The 21,355-nt window shown below is 40.4% G+C and overlaps 1 protein-coding gene across 1 annotated transcript in view; it reads left to right on the forward strand.

Moving 5' to 3' along the window:
- Nucleotides 1-21,355, forward strand: part of LOC122660057 (nudix hydrolase 3-like) — a 79,570-nt gene that overhangs the window by 30,386 nt on the left and 27,829 nt on the right. Inside the window, exons 8-9 of the mRNA XM_043855230.1 lie at nucleotides 7,166-7,272; nucleotides 19,978-20,149. Coding sequence (XP_043711165.1) covers nucleotides 7,166-7,272; nucleotides 19,978-20,149 — 279 coding nt within the window. The remainder of the gene's footprint in view (nucleotides 1-7,165; nucleotides 7,273-19,977; nucleotides 20,150-21,355) is intronic.

Consider the following 21,355-nt stretch of genomic DNA (forward strand, 5'->3'; position numbering starts at 1 on the left):
ATTTACCTCCAACAAAGGTGCAGTATCCTAAAGTAGATCTCCTATCATCAGGGCAACCAGCCCAGTCTGCATCTGTGTATGCTTCAACTCGAGTATGGCCATGAGGAGAGTATAAAATTCCCTTTCCAAGAGAAGACTTCAAGTATCTCAAAATTCTGTAGGCAGCTTCCCAATGAGAATAATGAGGGTCATGCATATATTGACTGACCAAGCTCACGGCAAAGGCTATATCAGGCCGGGTATGTGATAAGTATATCAAGCGGCCAACAAGTCTCTGGTAGCTGCCTTTATCAACAGGATCTCTGTCCTTGCTCTTCAAATGAGTATTAGGCTCCAGAGGTGTGTCTGCAGGTTTACACCCTAACATTCCAGTTTCACTGAGCAGATCAAGGGTATATTTTCATTGAACAGAGAGATGCCACGAGCTGAATGGGCAACCTCAATTCCCAAGAAATATCTGAGTTTCCCTAGATCCTTCACTTCAAATTCAGTACCTAAGTACTTCTTCAACTTCTTTATTTCTTCATTGTCACTTCCTGTAATCACAATGTCGTCGACATAGACAATTAGCATTGTGATATGCTGCCCTGATTTCTTGATAAATAATGTGTGATCAGCATTACTCTGCTTGTAGCCATTTGACACCATAGCTTTATGAAATCTCCCAAACTAGGCTCTTGGAGACTGCTTCAACCCATACAAAGCTTTCTTTAGATGACATACCTTTCCTCTAGTCTTTGAAGTGGTAAATCTGTTTCCATGTAAACTTCTTCCTTAAGATCACCATGGAGGAAGGCATTCTTTACATAAAGTTGTTGAAGTTCCCAACCCTGATTAATAGCACATGAGATAATTACTCTGACTGTGTTCATCTTCGCAATAGGGGCGAATGTTTCCTGGTAATCAATGCCATGGGTTTGGGTAAAGCCCTTTGCAACTAATCTGGCCTTGTATCTTTCAACAGACCCACCTGCTTTTTGTTTGAAGGCGAAGACCCATTTACAGCCGACTGGTTTCTTTTTCAGGAGGAAGAGTTGTCAACTCCTAAGTTTTATTTTTCTCCAGAGCACTCATCTCTTCATTCATTCCTTCTTTCCACTTCTGTTCGGCAATAGCCTCTTGCCAAGAGTTAGGAATAGAAACAGAGGATAGAGAGGTAATAAAGGCTTGGAAGGAAGGGGAAAGGGAGTCAAAAGACACAAAATTAGAAATAGGATGTTGAGTGCAACTCCTTTTAGGCTTCCTAATAGTGATAGGCAAATCAAGACTAGGATCATAGGCAGGCTTACCAGGAGAGGAACTCGAAGGAGGTTGAGGAGAACTTGGAGCTGGAAGTGCAGTTGGAGATGGTTCGGAGGTGGTAGTCTTTCTGTGCCAAGTTCCTTTGCCAAACGTCTCATCATAGTAGGGATATTTTCTTCTAGTCTCCCCTTGGACAATAGGCTGCTCAACAACTCCTTGTATTAGGGGCTGGTCCTGTTCCTGTCCGGTGATCCGATCTTGAATCTCTATTTCCGTCGATGGTTCTTCCATAGTAGAAATCTCAACTTCCAACGGCTAAATGAGAGGAGACATTTCTTCACTCCGAGGCTCCCCCTGAAGAGGTGTAGTAGGGGAAAAATAAGCCTCAGACTCACGAAACACAACATCCATAGAGATCAACAATTGCCGTGTGGGAGGATGGTAACATTTGTAGCCCTTTTAAGTGGTAGAGTATCCCAAGAATACACACCAAAGACCCCGAGGATCAAGCTTCCCAATATGGTGGTGATTACGAGCAAACACAACACACCCAAACACCTTTGGAGGGACAACAAAGGAGGAACTCCCCAACAGAACCTCTAGAGGGCAGTGAGCATCCAAGACTCGAGAAGGCAGCCGATTAATAAGATATGAGGCAGCAAGCATAGCATCCCCCCAAAATCGTGCAGGGACATGCATGGTGAACATAAGGGAGTGAGCAACCTCCAAAAGATGTCTATTTTTTCGTTCGGCAACACCATTCTGGGCTGGTGTGTCGACACAGGAGGTCTGGTGGATAATCCCGCGTGAGTCAAAGTAAGTGCGAAACCGGCTGTCCATGTACTCCTTCCCATTGTCAGTGCACACAATCTTCACACGGGCATCAAATTGAGTCTGAACCATCTTATGGAATAACTGGAAACAACTAAAGACATCACTCTTCTGATTCATCAAGTAGACCCAGGTAGTCCGGCTAAAGCAATCAAGAAAAGTAATGAACCAACGAAATCCAAAAGTGGACACACACCGGGCAGGGCCTCACACATCAAAACTTATATTATCAGAAACAGGATAAACAATTCTAGTTTGTTTAGCAAAAATGCAAGCATCACAACTAATATTATTTGGATTACATCTCTTAATCAAAGAAGAAATAAAGTAGATAAAACTTCAAGGGAAGGATGGCCAAGACGCTTGTGCCATGTAAGAAGCTCAGTAAGGGCAGAATCTGAGGTGCCAGTGGGAGAACCAGGAGATGTCAAAGCAGAATTTGAAGACAAACAGCCGTCGAGCATATAGAGACCACCAACCACCGTACCACTACCAATCGTATGACCCGTATTCAAGTCCTGAAACAAGTAGTGAGAAGGAAAAAAGATGACTTTGTAGTGCAAATCTTTAGTAAGACTACTAATAGACAAGAGATTAGTAGAAAATTTGGGAACATGCAAGATAGAGGAAATACGCATAGACGGCAAACACTGTACAGTTCCCTTCCCAGAGATAGGGGAGAGAGAACCATCAGCAACACGAACTTTGGAATTACCAGATAAAGGAGAATAATTCAAAAAATGAGAAGGAGAACCTGTCATGTGATCAGTTGCGCCAGAGTCAATACCCATGAGGTGGAATCAACAGAGGAACAACTACCACTAAAAGAAATTCCTGAACCAGAATTTTTGGGCAAGGAAATGGCAGAGGCAGCCGTAGAAGAGGCAGTAGTGTCCAGCCTGGACATCAAAGTACGGAGGTGCTGCATCTCATCATTGGAAAGAGGGCCGGTCGGGTCAGAAAAAGGATCATCAGAGACAGCTTGATTAGCCCGGGAAGGACGACCTGAACCACGTCCCTAGGTATCTACAGGACGGCTGTGAAGCTTCCAACAACGGTCCTTTGTGTGTCGTTCCCGACCACAATAATCACATTTGACAGGAGGTCGATCAGTGTTTGTATGATCAGCCCTAGTACTACGGGAAGAATTTCCACGGGTACTAGACTGAGAACCAGAGAGAAGAGCAGACCATTCCTGTGTAGCAGGCTGAATCATAGCAGTTCGACGATCATCCTCAGCAGCAACAAGAGAATACGCCTGTTTAAGGGAGGGAAGAGGATCACGATGGAGGATGGCAGCCCGGATCTGATCAAACTCAAATTGAGTCCAGCAAGAAAATCAAACACACGTAAGTCCTCTTCCCATTTCTGAAACCCAGTAGCATCTGTCTCACAGGTAGAAGTATAAGTCCCAAAAAAATCTAATTATTGCCACATGGTACACAGCTTTGAGTAATACTGGGAAAGGGACAGCTCCAGTTGCTTGGTCTGAAGAATTTTTTGGCGAAGCTCATATTGAGCAGCAGCATTGCCAACTTTAGAGTAAGTATCCTTGGCTGTCTTCCAAATTTTCGCAGCTGTGTCAAGAAGAAGATAACGCCCGGCAATTTCCTGTTCCATAGAATTGACATGGTAGGACATGACAAGAAAATTGGAAGTCACCTACTTGTCAAGCGCAGAACCAGCATCAGAGGGTTTGGCAACCGCACCCGTGGTATAGATAGAAAGACCACGGGAACTAATTGCAAAGCGGCAAGAGCGAGACCACAACAAATAATTGCTTCCATTTAGTTTAGTTGAGCTATTCTGGAACGGAAGGAAATCACGCTGATTCGTGCCTTCGTGGCCAGAGGTGGCTGGGGAAATAAGTCACCTAAAGGGCTTATTTTATTGGAAATAAGCCTTGCGTTGGGTTATGTAGGTGTTGGGCCTTTGATCTCATGTGTTTTCTTTGTAATGAGCCACTTTAATGGGCCTAAAATATTGGTAGAAATTAAGAAAACGAGATTTACTTTATTAGTTCAGCTAGAGTCAAGTTTTGAGTTAGTTTATGTTACCTTATTAGTTAAGGATTGGATTAGGCCTTTCTTTCCTTTTTAGTGTTTCGAGTTTGTTTTTGAGTCTTCTATATAAGTTTGTAAGGGATTACAGCCTTGTACACAAATTTGATTAATAAGATTGAGAAAAAAAAAACATAGCTTTGTGCTTAGCTCTGTGAGAGAGTATGGTGAGATGCCATTGATGAGAGAACAAAATACGTTGAGAGGTCGTGGGTGTAAAACCCACCCCTAAACCGGGTCTGATTGAAATTGTATGATTTCAGGTCTAGGTTCAACATCTGTGTATGTCTCCATGTTGTGGACTTTGACTGTTGGAAATTCGGATCAATCCCCCAGTTCACCGATGACGGACTCCGAACAACCGACTGATGTAGCTATTATGGAGTCTGAGAGACTGGATGGGACCTCATACATAAGTTTGCATATGAGGAATGTTGGATCGAACACATGCAAAACCTGTCGATTTCGGACACCGAGCAATAGGTAAGAGACCCCCTTAGTGTTTTACAAAAGGCTGAACAGTGGTAACCCCCGGACGGTCATCCACTATCTGGTGACCCAACCGGATGGTCGTATCAGCTTGAATGTGGATCCTCCTTGTGGGCCCCACATGACCCCACTGTGTTTAGCTACCTGTACACCAATTCGGTCGGGCTCCCGTTTACATTAAGAAACGCCTTTCCCGGGACTCGACATTGGGTCCCACCTGGGCTAGATGGCTTTTTAATTCAAACTATTTCTATAAGGACCAAACTAATTCTAGGTGGAGCGAACCAAACATGCCTTAGTTGCCTAATCTTATAAATAGAAAACTCAGCTTTCTACTTCATTTCTCACTTTGTAAACTTAGAAATTTTGCTCTGGAGAAGTGAAAAGAGAAGAAGAAGAAGAACTGGAGTTGCCTGGCACTGGTTTCACTAGATTGTTGTGGTCTGTCACTCCAGTTAGCCAAGATCATCAAGTAGGGTTCTAATCTCCTGAAATTCTTCAATCGTTGGGTGTAATTCTTAATCTAGCTTATGATTTATGCTTTAATCTACTTTTGAATCTTCATGCATGGCTGCATTAGCCATGCTTAACCTAAATCAGACCTAGATTGTATAGATGATCATGGAATTAGCGTTAATTGCTTTGATTCTGTTCAACTTTGATTTAATCATGATTTGAATCCCTTTTTGAGCTCTTGTAACCTAATTGAGCTCTTATTCAACCTAATTGGAGTTCCATTGAGTTCATACTAGCTAAATGTCATATGATTAACTTTTCCCCTCTGTTATTTCTCTTCAATTTGGAGTTTGGTTGAAGCCATTTGAGTTCAAGACTCAAATTTGAGCTCTGCAGCAATCACCGAATGGTCAATCTTGGCTCACTGCGGACGACCGGTCCATGGTTTGTTGATCATCCGGTCCTCCTTGCTGAACTCTGTTTTGCTGATTAGGGTCTGGGTTCTTGGGGTTTGGCCTTGTAATCTTCTAGGCTAATTAACGTTATTTTTCTTAGAGATTAACACTATGATGAGGCCTCACAAGGGTTGACTTCGGGAATTGTTTGTGGGAACTCTTACATATTTGAAGGTGAGTGGGAAGTATTTTTTTTTTATGGAGTGTTTATTTATTTTATAATATGTATGAAGCATATGTTGAAACATGCATTATGTGTGATATGATTTGTATATCTACATTGGCACAATGATCTTTGGTTTGATAGTGAGAAGCATTGAATGTGATTGTGATTTAGAGATGATCATTGTGTGGTTATACATAGAAAATCATTTATGTTGTTCATTGTATGAGGGTTGATATGGCTTTGTATGGGCATCGATTATACCTTCATTCATGCGCATTACATTATGATTAGAATGCATGTGGCTAGAACGTACCCTATACTACATCCCTTACCAATAAGGGGGAAGGTGTTGGTAACCGATAGTGATACCGATGGAATGGTGTACTATTCTTGAACTCAGATGGCAGACGGAGTTGCCCGTAACTGAGGGAGAGCTAGGGTTGACATATGGGTTTGCAGGGCAGGACGTACACGTGTCTGGCAAACTTCCATTGCAACAAAAGTTGCTATAGTATTTGACTTATCACGAGACTTAGGCATTATGCTTGTTAGGCATTGTTGATGACATTAATATCGAATCATGCATAAATCATGGACTATATGTGTTTGTTTGTGTGATTCCATTCATTGGGCTCAGTGGAGCTCACCCCTCGATATATCTCTCTTTTAGATATGACAGGTAGTATGGCGATGATGGATGTGGACCCTTCATCCCAGTTTGTTGTCGAGCAAGAAGCAGACATTGGAGGAGCTGAGTAGGATGAGCACGGTGATGCATGTGCCCGTGTCAGTTGTGCCTTCAGTGGCTATGGTTTGATGTAGTTGGTGTTGGATATGTTAACACAATCTCTCGTGTAAATATTCATCTTGGAATATTATGTAGATATAATGGATGTAAAGTTCAAAGAACTGTATGGTACATAGACTCTACTATTATCACATAGAACTCAATTAATGATGTTTATATTATAGTATTAATCTTCCGTTGCATTACTCTGATTCTCTTAATGATTACTTGATTATTAATTGTGTGGTAGGCCATAGAACTGAGATCCTGGTGGTTTTGGAAATGTCAGTGGACATTCAGTCATATAAATCGGGTTAGTTTGGGTGGGGTGTGACAGTGGGTGAGAGACCCGAGTCTTAGAGAAACTACCCTATCTTCTTCCCTTCTTTGATTTCTTGTTTTTTAGTTTATTGTTTTGAAATTTCCTGCACATCTGAGAGCCGATCGAAGTATTTACTGTTGCTCGACCTGAAGTTGCGATCCTCTTATGGACTGATTATCACCTGTGACTGGTATACATTATTGGGTATACTAAAAGTTGTATATTTGTTTTACTTCTATTAACTGTTATCTTGAAAGTGATTTGGTTTCTGTGGTCTATGCTAGAGTAATACTAAAGCCATCAAGATACATCATACATGCCTTTCACTGCTTTACTGATGCTTTGCTTTTCCTATAGGTATGGTACAACAATCCAGCATTACGAGATTGGTTGAAGGAGGGTTGTGATAAATCTAACTTGGATAAGTTGAAATTGAAGTATTATTCAATCAATAAGAGTCCCTGGTAAGTCCAAGTATATTTGTTGACGTTCTTACAGAATAATGCGATAGAAATGGTTTGCTGTTGTTGTAATATGGGTATAAGGGTAAATCTGTCCATAGGGGCCTTCTTGTACTTGTATTTGTACCTATCATTCACTTATTATAAATAAAGTAGTAGGGCTATCAATGGGCAGTCAATCTTTTCCCCCAATCAAGCATGGTATCAGAGCTGAGATCCACCTTGGGATCCCAGCCCTAGCCGAAGCCCCTCTCCCTCGTTTTTTCCCTACTGCCGCCTCCACCTTCTCTCTCTCTCTCTTGTTTTTTCGCCTATTGCCTCTCACTCTCTCTTCTCTCTCGTTTTCACCTACTGCCCACTCTTGGTGGTGGTCTCCTACACCACCAAAAGCCTCTCCTCCATCCTCTATTTCGGTTTCTCAGATCCACCCTAATATGGTCTGAGAACCCCCTTTAAGCTTCATTTTTTTTAATCTTTTCAGGGTTTTTCTTTCACTGATCGATTTTTCGGAGTTTATTTTCCCTGTTGTTGGTTTGTGATGGTTATGATTTCTGTGATCGTGGTATGTTTTAGATCGTTCGTCTTTCTTCTTCAACCAGTGTGAACATCTTGATTGGTGACAATGTCAGATCTTAGTAGTATTGACTGATATGATACGATCCACACCGATACGTATCGGTATCGGTCGATACCGATACGATACATACCGATACATATCTTTTTTTTAGAAACTAGTACGTCTCGATTGGTATCGTTTTGTATCGGCCGATACGATACAGACCGATACATATCGATACGTCCAGAAAAGGGTTCTGTGGGTGGTTTAATACGTATCGAATTCGTATCGATATGTATCGGCCGATACAATTCGATACATACCGATACATGCCGATACATACCGATACATTCCGATACGTACCGATACATTCCGATACGTACCGATACATACCGATACATTCCATAAAAAAACCATTTTCACTCATAGACTTGATACAACTCCTATTCTAACGGAAAAATGAAGGAAAACTCTCAACCAAGAGACTAAAATCTTGCATTTAATCTTGGTTTTTCACACTTTTGGACTAAAAAATGAATCGAGGACTGCTACAACATCATCCTTTGCGTCATCCAATACTCTTGATGGCTATAGACGATTACAACATCTAAGAAAGCTCATCTTTTATAACAATTTCAATTTAATGCACTTGTTTGGTTATACATTATTCTCCATTTTAGTGTTTATGCATGACACTTGTTGTATGTTGCTTATTTATATTGTTTTTTGTTCCAAAAGTGAATTTCCATGTGTATCTTGACCATTTCTATGCGTATCTGTTGTGTTCGATATGTATCTTTGATACGATACGATATGAAACGATACGATACGTCTCTTAAAATCACCCGACCGATACGATACCCGATACCGATACTCTAAACCTTGGATCTTACTACTGCATCAACTGGAACTGAGGGAACGAATAGTGGGACTCATAATGATTTTGATTTTCCCTCTTTCCCTGTAAGCTCTATTTGATTAGATGGGAACAATTATTTGATGTGGTTGCATTCTTGTTACCTGTCCATCGATTCACGTGGGTGTGTTTGCCATATTACAGGCTCAACTTGGAAGCCCACTACTGCTGGTGCAGCACAGAAGAAGTTGAGTTTTGATAACTCCTTGGTGATGCCCTTTCTCATCAATTCTGTGCAACTCCAAATTGCTAGGGTTACCTTATACTGCTGCCAAGATTTGGAAAGCTGCTCAAGACGCATATTCCCAGGTCGGGAATGATGCATAGGTCTATGAACTTTGAAAGAAACTTCGTGAGACCAAGCAAAAGGATCTAACTCTGTCACAATATTATTCTGAGTTGCGAAGTCTGTGGCAAGAGTTAGATTTCTATGATACTATTCAGGCTACTTGCATTGCTGATGCTACTAGTTTCAAGAAGCGGGAAGATAAGTTCCACGTGTGCGATTTTTTGAGTATGATCAGATTCGTGCCCCATTGCTTAGTAGAGATCCTTTCCCTGCCTTGGAGCAGTCCTACTGTTTGATTCAGTTGGAGGACAGCCGTCACATTGTTTTGTTGCAGCCCTTATCTCTCAGTAACAATTTGCTCTATTTTCTGGGTCTACTACACAGCTTAGTGGTGGTTCTATTCTTCCCAGTGATTGCCCTTCCTCTAAACGGGAACCTGTTAAGTGTGACTGTGGTAAGGAAAGACACACCAAGGAATTCTGTTGGAAGCTTCATGGTCGGCCTAATTCCTCCACCTAACGAGGCCGTGATCATGGTAAATCCTCCTAGTCCCATGCTCATCACATTGAGTGTCAAGACCCAAACCTTGATACATGTAGGGTTTCAGCCCTTATGGGCGATAATCAAATGATCACTAAAATCAAACAGAAACATTCAAAGTAAATCATCAAATTCAAATCTCAAACATAAAATGTTCAAACCGTAGCTTTAAATCTTATAAAAAAAACTCCTATTGGTGGCAATCTAAGGTTTGTCCAAACTAAAACCTCAAAAACCAATCTATCGTAGTTTACATCTTAAATCACTCCTTATTACATCCATCTAATGAAATAAAATAATAATAATGAAAAGAAACTAAATCTTCGAGTCGCCCTCGAACTCTCCACCAAGAGTATACCTCCATCTCAATCCTTTGTGATAGCTTACTGGGTAAGCTAAACAGCCCAGTAAGACAGAATATAATAAGAGTGCAACATAGAAACAACAAACAAACAATCACATGCGGCTAAACAAATTACTTTTAGTTTTCTTTAAAAATAACACTTTTCATCAAAATACACTTTCACTTATTATAATCACTCTTTATCACTCTAGCCGGCACTGAGGGAAATAGCTTACCACCGCCCATAACACAAGAGAAACACGGCCCACTACAATCACTCTCTGTTGTCACCCACTCTGTGACTGTGTATACCCCATTGTCACCCACTCTGTGACTATGGATGTTTCCGTGGCCCCATGGAACACTCTATCTCTCTGGTGGCTATGACTCTTCACTGGCATGGTGCAGTCTATTTACCCTCAAACACTCTCTCCAATTTCACTCTTTAAACACACACATGTTTTAAATATAACATGTCAACACTCATGCCAAAGCATCCAAGCAATAATCACTAGCCCTTAGGCATCACTTCCACAATTATATATCACACCAAAACAAGATTTAACATCACTAAACATTACTCACATAACCACATATCACTCATGACCATAATTTCAAATCACCATACATTAACATATTTCAACAACAAGCATACCAAACAAAAATTAAGTCAATCATACCACACAACTGTGGTGTACACCTACTATGCTCCACTTACTTTGTCTTGTGAACGTGTTAGTCCAACACTCCAAATTCCAAGTTCTCGAATTCGTCACCACCTACAAGTATTATATATACTCTATTGATCACATGGTCTAAACAGCACAACACTATTTTATTCCCCTAAAGTCCACTCTTAGATCACCTAAATAAATTCCCAACACGTGTACATACATGCTGTCCCTATAGGATTTCAGATATAAAATCAATTTAGGATTAATATAAGGTTAATTCACAAGTAAACTAACCCCAATAGTCCCCACAATGGAGTCAATGATCAGCAGCTCTCTCTCTCGCGATATTTCTCTCCTTATCTATCTCAGTCTCTTTTCCTCTCTTTCTCACGGTGTTTCTCTGTCCCTATCTCTTTCGGTCTCTCTTTCTTTTTTAAATTTTATTTTATATATCCTAGTTTCTCTTTACTTTCTAATTACCTTCTTTTCCACACGTGGGGGTTATCCCCTTTTCTTGCGCAAATTTGAAATCCCCTCCTTACACGATTTTTGGATAGGGTGGGGCCCACCGTTGACTTAGACCCAACAATAAAAGAATATAAATAAAATACTCCCCCCCTTTAAGGCTTATAAGACTTGAACCCAATACCTCTTAAAAAAAAGTAGTGTCTCAGCGACTAGGCTAAATGCTTATTTATTTACTAAATCCATAAATCAAATTAAAATAAAGAACGAAAGCACTCTTTCGTTTCTGATTACCTTAGTTATCTATAAGCCATCCAAAATTAGGTCTTCTAGAATTAAATCCTATGCATCAAGTCATTAAAAAGAACAACAATAATTTATGAAATTAAACAGCAATTTATGAAATTACCCCTACATTGTAAAATTACGAAAAATACCCCTCGGCTGAAATTAATAATTTATGTACTCTTAGGTTTCTAATTTCTAGGTCATTATACTGAAGCATCTGAGTTTGCCCCTGCCAGTATTGGATCTTCCCTATCTCAGGATGAGCTTGCTATGCTCTAGCGCTTGATGACTAAATTGGAGCCTTCATTATCCTCTGCACCTGCTTCTGCTTTAGCCTCTACACCTACTCTGGTCACCTCTAACTCCAATCTCTTGCCCATTCAGGTATTTATTTTGGTGGTCATTATGCATCAGTTGTCTCTCGTCCTTGGATCATTGACTTTGGTGCCACTAATCACATGATTGGCTCCTCAAGTCTCTTTTTTCAGTATTCTCCTTGTTCAGGTAAAGACAAGGTTCGGGTTGCTGATGGTTCCCTCTCTATTTTTAGGAAGGGTTCCATCACTTGTTCTCCCACTTTATCCCTAGCTTTTGTCTTGCATGTTCTTAATTTCTCTACTAAACTTCTTTCCATTAGTTGTCTCACTATTGATCTGAATTGTAAAACGACTTTTTTCCCTTCTCATCGCATTTTTCAAGATCTGGAGACGGAGAATACGATTGGCTGCAGTAGATTACATGGTGGTATGTATTTGCTCGACAATGACATCTCTTCTACTCGTCTAGCTCATCAGACCGATTCTACTACAAGTCTACAACTCCTTTATCTGATTTATTTTTGTAGGCTATCCCCCTGTTGGAGCTTTAGTTAAAGCTTTTCCTCATTTGTTTCGGAAATGTAACCCGAAGGATTTCTTTTGTGATGCTTGTGTTTTGATGTTCTGCTTATCATAGTTTAAATAATAGAAGTACTTCTCCTTTCTTATTTATTCATTCGGATGTATGGGGCTCCGCCCGTTGTACTTCTATTTAAGGATATCGTTGGTTTCATAGTTGTCAAGGCGTCGTCCAGGAGTCGCCTAGGTATCTAGGCAGATTTCTTAGGGTCTAGGCAGTTGTCGCCTTAGTGGTATCAAATGCCTTGGCCCTTATTTATGCCAAATACCATTGAAGTAAATGAATTTGTTAGTTCATTTACTTAAAATATTATTCATAAATAAGCAAATACCCCCTATTGGAATCTAATAAAGATAGCAAAAAAATCAAATTCCAAAATGATAAAAAGTCAACCCCTAAGTTCAAGAACAAAAACTAGATTTTCGGCGGTAGGTAAGTTTTCAACTTTCTAATGCTGAGGTTCTTCTCAAATTTGAAAATTCCATAAATCTTAATATGGTAAAATATTGCTTAAAACCAAAAGAGCGGTAAAATATTCATTTGTTTTGATATTTAAAAAAATATGTTCATTTAGAACAATTTTGACAACATTCTCACACACCAAATAAGGTTTGACCGGTACATAACTCCTTCAATATAAATCAGATTTAAGCAATCTTGGGTTTGTTGAAAAGCTGGTTTTGTGCTCTATCTAATACAAAAGGTCTCATGTAAAAATAAAATCATTTGATCAGTCAAACTTCTTAGAGAACAAGAACTTTTATCTAAATCGAGAGCAGTTTAATTACTTATAGATAAGATCATATTTTCTAACAATAATATAAACCAAATGTGAGACTAGGTATACCATGACAATGACAAATTCTAAGAACAGTATAACCAACTGTATATTTTGATTGTTTCAAACTTACAATAGCTTGCTTCTTCAGTTCTGTTATCTTCTAGTTCTATGTTGATTTTTGATGACTTGATGTGGCTTAATATTGATTTTTAGGACTGGATTTGACTTAATGTTGATTTTTGATGACTTGATGTTAGGGGTGAAACAGGGTCAGGTTGAGCCGGGTTTTTTAAAACCCTAGCCCAAGCCTGGAACCCTTTAGTTTAGCCCAGGCCCGTCCTGACCTTGACCCAAGTCTAAAAAACTCAACCCAGGCTCAGCCCAGCCCAGGCCCGCCCTGATTGACCATGATCGGGCCGGGCTGGGTTGGGTTGGCCCGGATTGACCCTGTTTTGCCCTATTTTTTGTCATTTTTGTCCTCCTATGCATTAAAAAAATGTAAAACACTTGTTCTTTAATTCACAACAATATACGCCTTACCAAACAATATTAAAAGAATGTCAATAGCAATTGCACCCAAGAGAAATTTGAATCTGTAAATAACAACACTGATAATGAACAAAAACATTAACATCAATAGGAAATCTCCCTTATCTAGATACTGTCTTTTTCCTATCTCTTAAGTCATTTTCAATCAACTCCCCAATTCCATTTTCTTTACCTAAACAAATAACATCTGGCTGTTCTTCACAAGGATTGTTGAAGATTGCATGCAGAATAATAAGCATCCAATTTACCACATCAAGGAGCTCATGATCAAACGGAAGCTTTAAAAAAATCCAGAACTTGCAAATGAGAGTTGGGCCTGGGATAGATACCTTCCCAATTTCAAGAAGAAAAATGTTAAGAGGAAGAAAGATGTTAAGAGAAAGAAAGTCAAGGGTAAAGAGAAGAAACTTTATACACCCTTTCCTCCTCCTCAACAGACCAATAAGATTGACCTTCGCCTGGAAAATGGTGAATATTTCTTGAGTGACAAAAAGAAGTCAAGAATGATTCCAATAAATCTCAGGATGATAAGAATGATTTAGCAACCATGATAAAGTCATGAAAGGAAAAGTCAGAAATTTGGGAAGCAGAATATTATTGAGAATGTCAAGGCTGAAACATTTTCATTGCAAGTGCATAACCACCAAGCAAGAAGTCCAAGCGTTCTTTCACCCAAAAAAAAAAGTCCAATGTTCCAAATCTTATCAATTGCTTGAGCTGCAGCATTGAACTTCAAAAGCATACCAGAATGATAAAAAGAGAAGTAAAAATCATTTTAAAAAAAGTATGAAATCCCTCATAAACACTGCCCACTCCCCATATAAACCATCATCAGTCATAACCCACAAGTCCACAAACAAATCTCCTCTACATGCGTAGGGGAAAAACTAAAAGAGATACAAAACAGAAGCGCCACATTGATTAGTAGTTTCCCTTTATATCTTCTGCAACAGAAGCACCATGAGAGAAGAAAAGGGAAGAACAGAGGAGAGCACCACCAGAAACTGGCAGAGCAAACCCAGCTTCGGCAGAGCAATCATAACCGGCAGAGCAAACGCTGCTTTGGCAGAGCATTCATCGTGACTATATAATATACATAGATAATACGCTTATGGTTTACCTCAGGGAAATTCCGAGATGCTCCACAGCCACTGCTCCATGCTCTTGAGTCGCAAAAGCTAGAAGACGAGATTGGGAGAGGAGTTGCAGAAGCCAAAAGCCGAGATTGGGGGAGGAAGTAAGGTGTAGGCTTGATGAAGAACAGGCAAGGCTTTACCTCATGGAAACGCAGAGATGCTGTAGATAATACAAGTAGTTCGTCGGCTACTTGGCTGGGACTTGGGAGAGTAAACGGCAAAGTCCAAACTGCAAACCCTAAATGTCGAATGAAGGGAAGTAATGAAACATTGAAAGTTTGAAACCTAAAGACTAAAGGCTAAAGCAGTAAAACCATATTATAAAGTCAGGGTTAAAATCAGGGTTGGACTGGGCCGGGCAGGGCTCAGCCCAAGGTCTCAACCCTAGCCCAGCCCAACCCTGACCTCGGACTTGAATAATCGAACCCTAACCCACCCTTAGGGTTGAAAATTCCAGTCCAGGCCCTGTTCGGGCTGACAGGGCCAAACTGACACCCCTACTTTGTGTGGCTTAATGTTGATTTTTGAAGATATAAGGTATATATTGTAACATATTAAATAATGTTAGAAAAGAGGAGAAATAATAAATAACACTAGGGCGCCTTGGTCGCCTAGGCAATGCCCAGGTGGGCGCCTTGCCACCTAAGCGCTTAGGCACCCCTCCACCACCTTAGGTCGCCTTGCCGCCTGGACAATTATGGTTGGTTTGTTTCTTTTATTAATTGTCATACATGAGTTACTTGTGTTTATTTGATGCATCACATGAGTGAAGTCTTTTGCTGTTTTCAGCTCTTTCATAGCATGGTTCACACCCAGTTCAATGCTACTATTCACATCCTTTGGAGTGACAATGGTAAGGAATATATGGATGGTTCGTTTCAGTCTTACCTTGCTACCCAGGGAATTCTCCATCAAACTAGTTGCGTGGATACCCCAACTTAGAATGGTGTCACCGAGCACAAGAATCGCTATTTGTTAGAGGTGACTTGGTCCCTCTTGTTTGAAATGCATGTTCCTTCCCAGTATTGGAGTGAAGCTGTTTTGACAACCACATATCTTATTAACCAGATGCCTACCTGGGTTCTTGACTTTTGTGCTTCTCTTGTAGTTCTCCAGGGATCGTCCTCTTTTCTCATTCCATCAAAGATTTTTGGGTGTACTTGTTTGCCTGGAATCACCATCCCCATGACAAGTTGGATCCACGAGGACTCAGGTGTATGTTTATTGGCTACTTTCATCCAGAAGGGCTATCAGTGCTACCATCCTCCGTCCCGTCGCGTGTTTGTTACTATGGATGTGGTCTTTAATGAGTCTTCTGCCTACTTTTCTCCGACACTTCTTCAAGGTGGAGGATCCTATGTTTAGTGAAGATGTGCCTCTTGTTCCTTCCCTTGCTCCACCTACTTCAGCTCCTTCAGTTTAGGGGGAGATACAAGGTACTGATCCGCCTATTATGAAAGTGTATGTTCGTTGAGATCGTGAGCAATAAATAGACACCACCATAGTCGAATCAACTCTACCCAGTCAACCGCCACCTCTTGATCCAAGTTCTACTCCATTTGATAATCTCTTTCCCGAATTTTCTAGCAGTTATGATCCATCTCTTGACTGACATATACCTGTCCATAAGAGAAAGAGATCGTGTACGCAACACCCTATAGCTCAGGTGGTTTCGTACAACTCTCTTTCCCCTTCACATCATGCTTTTTTGTCTTCCTTGTCTTTTGTCTCTATTCCCCAGAATGGGCGAGAGGCTCTTATAGACCCACGGTGGAAGGTAGCCATGGTTGAAGAAATGCAAGCCTTGAACAAAAATGATACTTGGGACTTGGTGTGTCTTCCTCCTCATAAGAAAATCGTGAGTTGCAAATGGGTATTCACAATGAATTAAATAATGGATGGGATAGTGGATCGATACAAGGCTAGGCTAGTTGCTCAAGGATTTACTCAGACATATGGCCTTGATTATCAGGAGACATTCGCCCCTGTTGAGAACACCATCCGTGTGATCCTTTCATGTGCAGTTAACCTCAGATGGGAATTAAACCATCTTGATGTCAAAAATGCATTTCTTCACGGAGAGCTTGAAGAAGACGTGTATATGGAAGTTCCTCTTGGGTTCTCTTGTTAGAAAACTGAAGGGAAAGTTTGCAAGATCAAACATGCGCTCTATGGGTTAAAGTAATCTCCTCGTGCTTGGTTTGGGAGATTCCATAGAGCCATGATGTTTGTCGGTTCCATTGATCACACCTTATTTATCAAGCGATCTGGTTCCAAGATTGCTCTTCTCATTGTTTATGTTGACGTCATTGTGGTCACTGGTAACTACATAGAGGAAATCTCTCGGGTATCCTGCGGTATTTGAAATCATAGTTATCAAGGCGTCACCAAGGCGTCACCATGGCGTCCAGACTCCTTGGTTGCCTTGGACGCCTTGGGCGCCTTGTGTTTTTTACCCTCTAAAACGCCATGGTTGCCTTCCCGCCTTGATAACTATGTTTGAAATATGCTCCAAGAAAAGGGGTTCTTTTCTCTTCCCATGGTCACTTGCGAGTTGAGGCCTTTATAGATGCAGATTGGGCCAGCTCTCTAGATGATTGACGATCTACAACTGGTTATGGTACATTTGTGGGAGGAACTTGGTTACTTGGAAGAGCTATTGTAGCTCAGTCCAGTGCTGAAGTTGAATTTCGTTCCTTGTCCCATGGCATTTGTGAGTTGATGTGGCTCCAAAGATTTTTTAAAAGATATGAATCTCCCTATTCCCTTACTGATGATGCTCTTATTGTGACGGTAAGCCCACCATCAGCATTGCTCACACTCCAGTTCAGCACGATCGAACCAATCATGTGGAGATTGATCATCATTTTATTAAGGAGAAGTTGGAACATGGGTTAATCTGTATTCTTTTTGTTAAGTCTGGTGGTCAATTAGCTGATATTTTTACCAAAGGGTAAGTAGTAAGTTGTTTCATTCAATTGTGTGCAAGTTGGGCATGTGTGATATCTATGCACCAACTTGAGGGGGAGTGCTGTAATATGAGTATAAGGGTAAATCTGTCCATAGGGGCATTCTTGTACTTCTTGTACTTGGACCTAGCATTCACTTATTTTAAATGAAGTAGTAGGGCTATCAATAGGCAGTCAATCTTTTCCTCCAATCAAACAGCTTTGTATGTTCTGAATATATTTTGCATAAATGTCAAATTGGATGATTTGGAGGCATGATTGGAAGGAGCCCTCAAATAGGAAAATGGGAAGAACAAAATAACAACAAAAAATAATGGAATGAGTGCTGTGATATAGAATCGGAGATTGGAGCTTCTAAAGGGAGAAGAGAAATGTAAAATGACCTGACATGGGATTACTTAGACATTTGAACATAGTGTTCTAATGAAGAATATGATCCTGGTCGAAAGATTTATTAAGGAAAAAAGTTGGGTTGACTTGGTGGCACTCCTTGTTTTGATGCAGTGCATCCTTTTCTGATTTAAATCAATGAAAAATCTGATTGGTCTGCACTGAAGAACAGTTGAAAAACAGTAGCCCAATTAACTTATGAGGGCTGCCGAATATATTAAAAACAAAGGTTGATCGTGTCACGGGCCAGAAAAATTGCTAAAACGGAATTGCAGAACATAGTTCGTTCTGCCTTACTTGAAATGAGTGGAAGGGACTTGGATGATGGTGATTGTAACTGAAATCCTATGCTTTTGGAGAAAAATGACCAAGGAATTGAAGAAAGCAAAGTTTTTTTCTTGTTTTTGCCTTCTTGCTTTCCTTCTTGTTTGTTATAACCGCTTATCCCAAAAGTTCAAGCTGTTAAGTAAGGGCTACAACAATGTATGTCAACACAATCGACACCCCCACACGTGCAGGCCCGCAGCTCTACATGTGATGGCGCCATCACATGTCACCAAGGGGCACAAAGCATAGGGGTACGGGCGTACGGCAACACATAACATAAACCCTCACACTTACCAGGGATTGAACACCTGACCTCCTAGCTCTGATACCATGTTATAATTGCTTATCAAAAGCTTGATCTGTTAAGTAAGGGCTACAAACCTACAACAATGTATATCAACATACGTCAACATTGTTCTCTTGCTAGTCATGGGAGGCTGTTTTTTTACCCTTGGTGATTGCATCCTTATTTTTTTTTTTAATGACGTCAGTTATTTGTTGAAGCAGGACAAAGAGGGGGGGGAGGCGTGGAAGAGACGAAGATTAGGAAAGAGATTAAGTGATTGGATTGAGTTTCCCTTTGTTCATCTGTCTTACCTTACTCTTAACTGTATTATTTTGTCACAGTTAAAGAAGTCACTTTCCAGGAGAAACTACTTCTGCAAGGTAAACAAGAAATTATCCTTACAAAACATTAATAACAACTTGTTGACTAGCAGCAACCCCCTAAAAAAAAAGGAAGGAAATGCAAACCTGCCACCAATTCCATGAACATCAAAGAAACTAATATAATTTTTTTTGCGAGCTTGTTAAGGTGTGTCGTTTATAAGCTCAATAAATCATCATATCTTGTCTCCTTGGGGTTTTTAGAGGAGAATCTTATTGAATGTGCTTTGGCCTACTGGGGAATACAAGAGATGATTTTTAGTGACAAGAGTTTCCTCTTCATGGCCATCTACTTCCCTTTGATGTGGGGAAAATGCTTTTTCAGATGGTTCTTTCTGTATTGATTTGGATCTTTGGAAGATGAATAACAGGAGTCTCTTTTGTAGTGATTTGGGTCTTTGGAGGAAGAATAATGGGAGGATATTTGACAACAAACAAGATATATCCCAACATTGGTTATGCAAAGTATCTTCTCTGTTATGCACTAACATGATGTTGGAAGGAATGCAGAGGCTTGAATCATTAACCATCAGGAATTGTGCTAAGCATGGTTATGTCCACTGTAGGATTCTATGCGTGATGTAATCTTCTAAAAGTTCCACATTATATATTGGAAAAATATCTTCGTTTTACATGCAATTAATGAATATCAGATTCTTGTCAACGTGATATTGAGTGTGGAGTGCTTTACTATATTTTTAGCTTTTCTTCAGTATTTTAGTCTTGCCAAAAGAAGTCGAGTCATTATTGGCGTTTATTTCTGCATATTTTTGTTTCTTTTCAAATGTGATATGTTGGTAATTTACCAATTCAAATATTTATTCAGTTCCTAAGTTAGCATGAATTGGCCTTGGTCTCTGGGACTAAATAACTGTCTATGGCATAATTTAATTTACAGTCTTTTTTTTTTCTTCCATAACAGGTCATCCCTTGATGAGAATGAGGCGTTTTTGACAACTGCAGACTCAGCAGTCAAGCTGCATGTGGAATCTACTAAGTCTGTACCTGGGTGGAAAGGACTTGAATATAGAGCTGCATTCCCTGTGCAGAAACCGCCTGGTGCTAATTTCTACCCTCCGGATATGGATAAAATGGTAGTGCATCAAAATAATGTATTTTTAGAATTTTTTTTTGGGAAATTTACACGTACCTCCCCTGAGGTTTGCTTTAATTACACGTTCACCCGTGAGGTTTGGCAAATAACGTGTACCTCCCCTGCTTTCCAAAATAATTAATAAGTAAATCCACTCCATTAGTTGTTCCCGTTAGTTGCGAATGGTAAAAAATTCGGACATTTTATGACCAATATACCCTTGAATATCTCAACTGGACACCTGCAACTCATCTTCCTGACCAAACTAACAACTGAGCCGAGCCTCCCTGCAACACCGCTACCGCCACCACCACCAACACTGCTACCGCCACCTGCAACTCATCTTCCCCAATCAAATCCAATTTCCTCCTCTGTAGAAATCGATGGATAAGAAATCAAACTAGGGTTTTGAATGGGGGTGGTTGTGCTGCTGGTCTTTGAATCCTCCATGGGCGAGATGGGAAGTGGAGATGCTATGTGGGGAGAGAGAGGTGCACAGCTAATCTCAGTCCCAGTGATGATTGCTACTCCCAAAAGCTCTGTGCTTGTCCCTGCTTTGGAATAGGGTTTTTGTTTTTTTAACGGATCTCATACCGATAGCAAACTAGGGTTTTGATTGCAGGGTTTGTGTATTCGGCAGCAGGGGATAATGAAAGGGGTGGGGCAGAAAGATCTGAGCAGATCCAAAATCAGCCAGCTTCAACTGGTTCCAACTGGCAAGAGTATGTTATCAGGCTTAGTGGCAATGAGCGATTGCCTCCATCAAAAGGGCATCATGATTTCTTGATGTTTGATGAAAGAAATGGAAGGGGTGGGGCGGAAAGATCTGAGCAGATACAAATTTTTTCATGTTTCCCCTTGGATCGACTCTGTTTTCGTTTGAATTTTAAAAAGTAACTCTGACTTCGTGCTTCGGTTTTTCTATTTACTCCGGACATCATCTGCATCTGAAATTATGAATTCGAACAAACTGTGTTTTTAGTTCTTAATCACTCTTTCCTTTAGTTGCACCTCAGACAAAGCGAACCAGGAGTCTCCTTCAGAAGCTAGCTTGGACCCTACAAAGCCAAAACAAGAGCTTTATTTCCTTTTTTTCTCTCCTACAAACTCCAAAGAGGAAGATGATAACACACAGAAAATTAAAAAAATCACCGTATGTTCAACTCTCGATCCTCCGATTCTACTAAAAAACACAAGAACAACCCAA

The sequence above is a fragment of the Telopea speciosissima genome, chromosome 4 (assembly GCF_018873765.1).
Source record: "Telopea speciosissima isolate NSW1024214 ecotype Mountain lineage chromosome 4, Tspe_v1, whole genome shotgun sequence".
Lineage (NCBI taxonomy): Eukaryota > Viridiplantae > Streptophyta > Magnoliopsida > Proteales > Proteaceae > Telopea > Telopea speciosissima.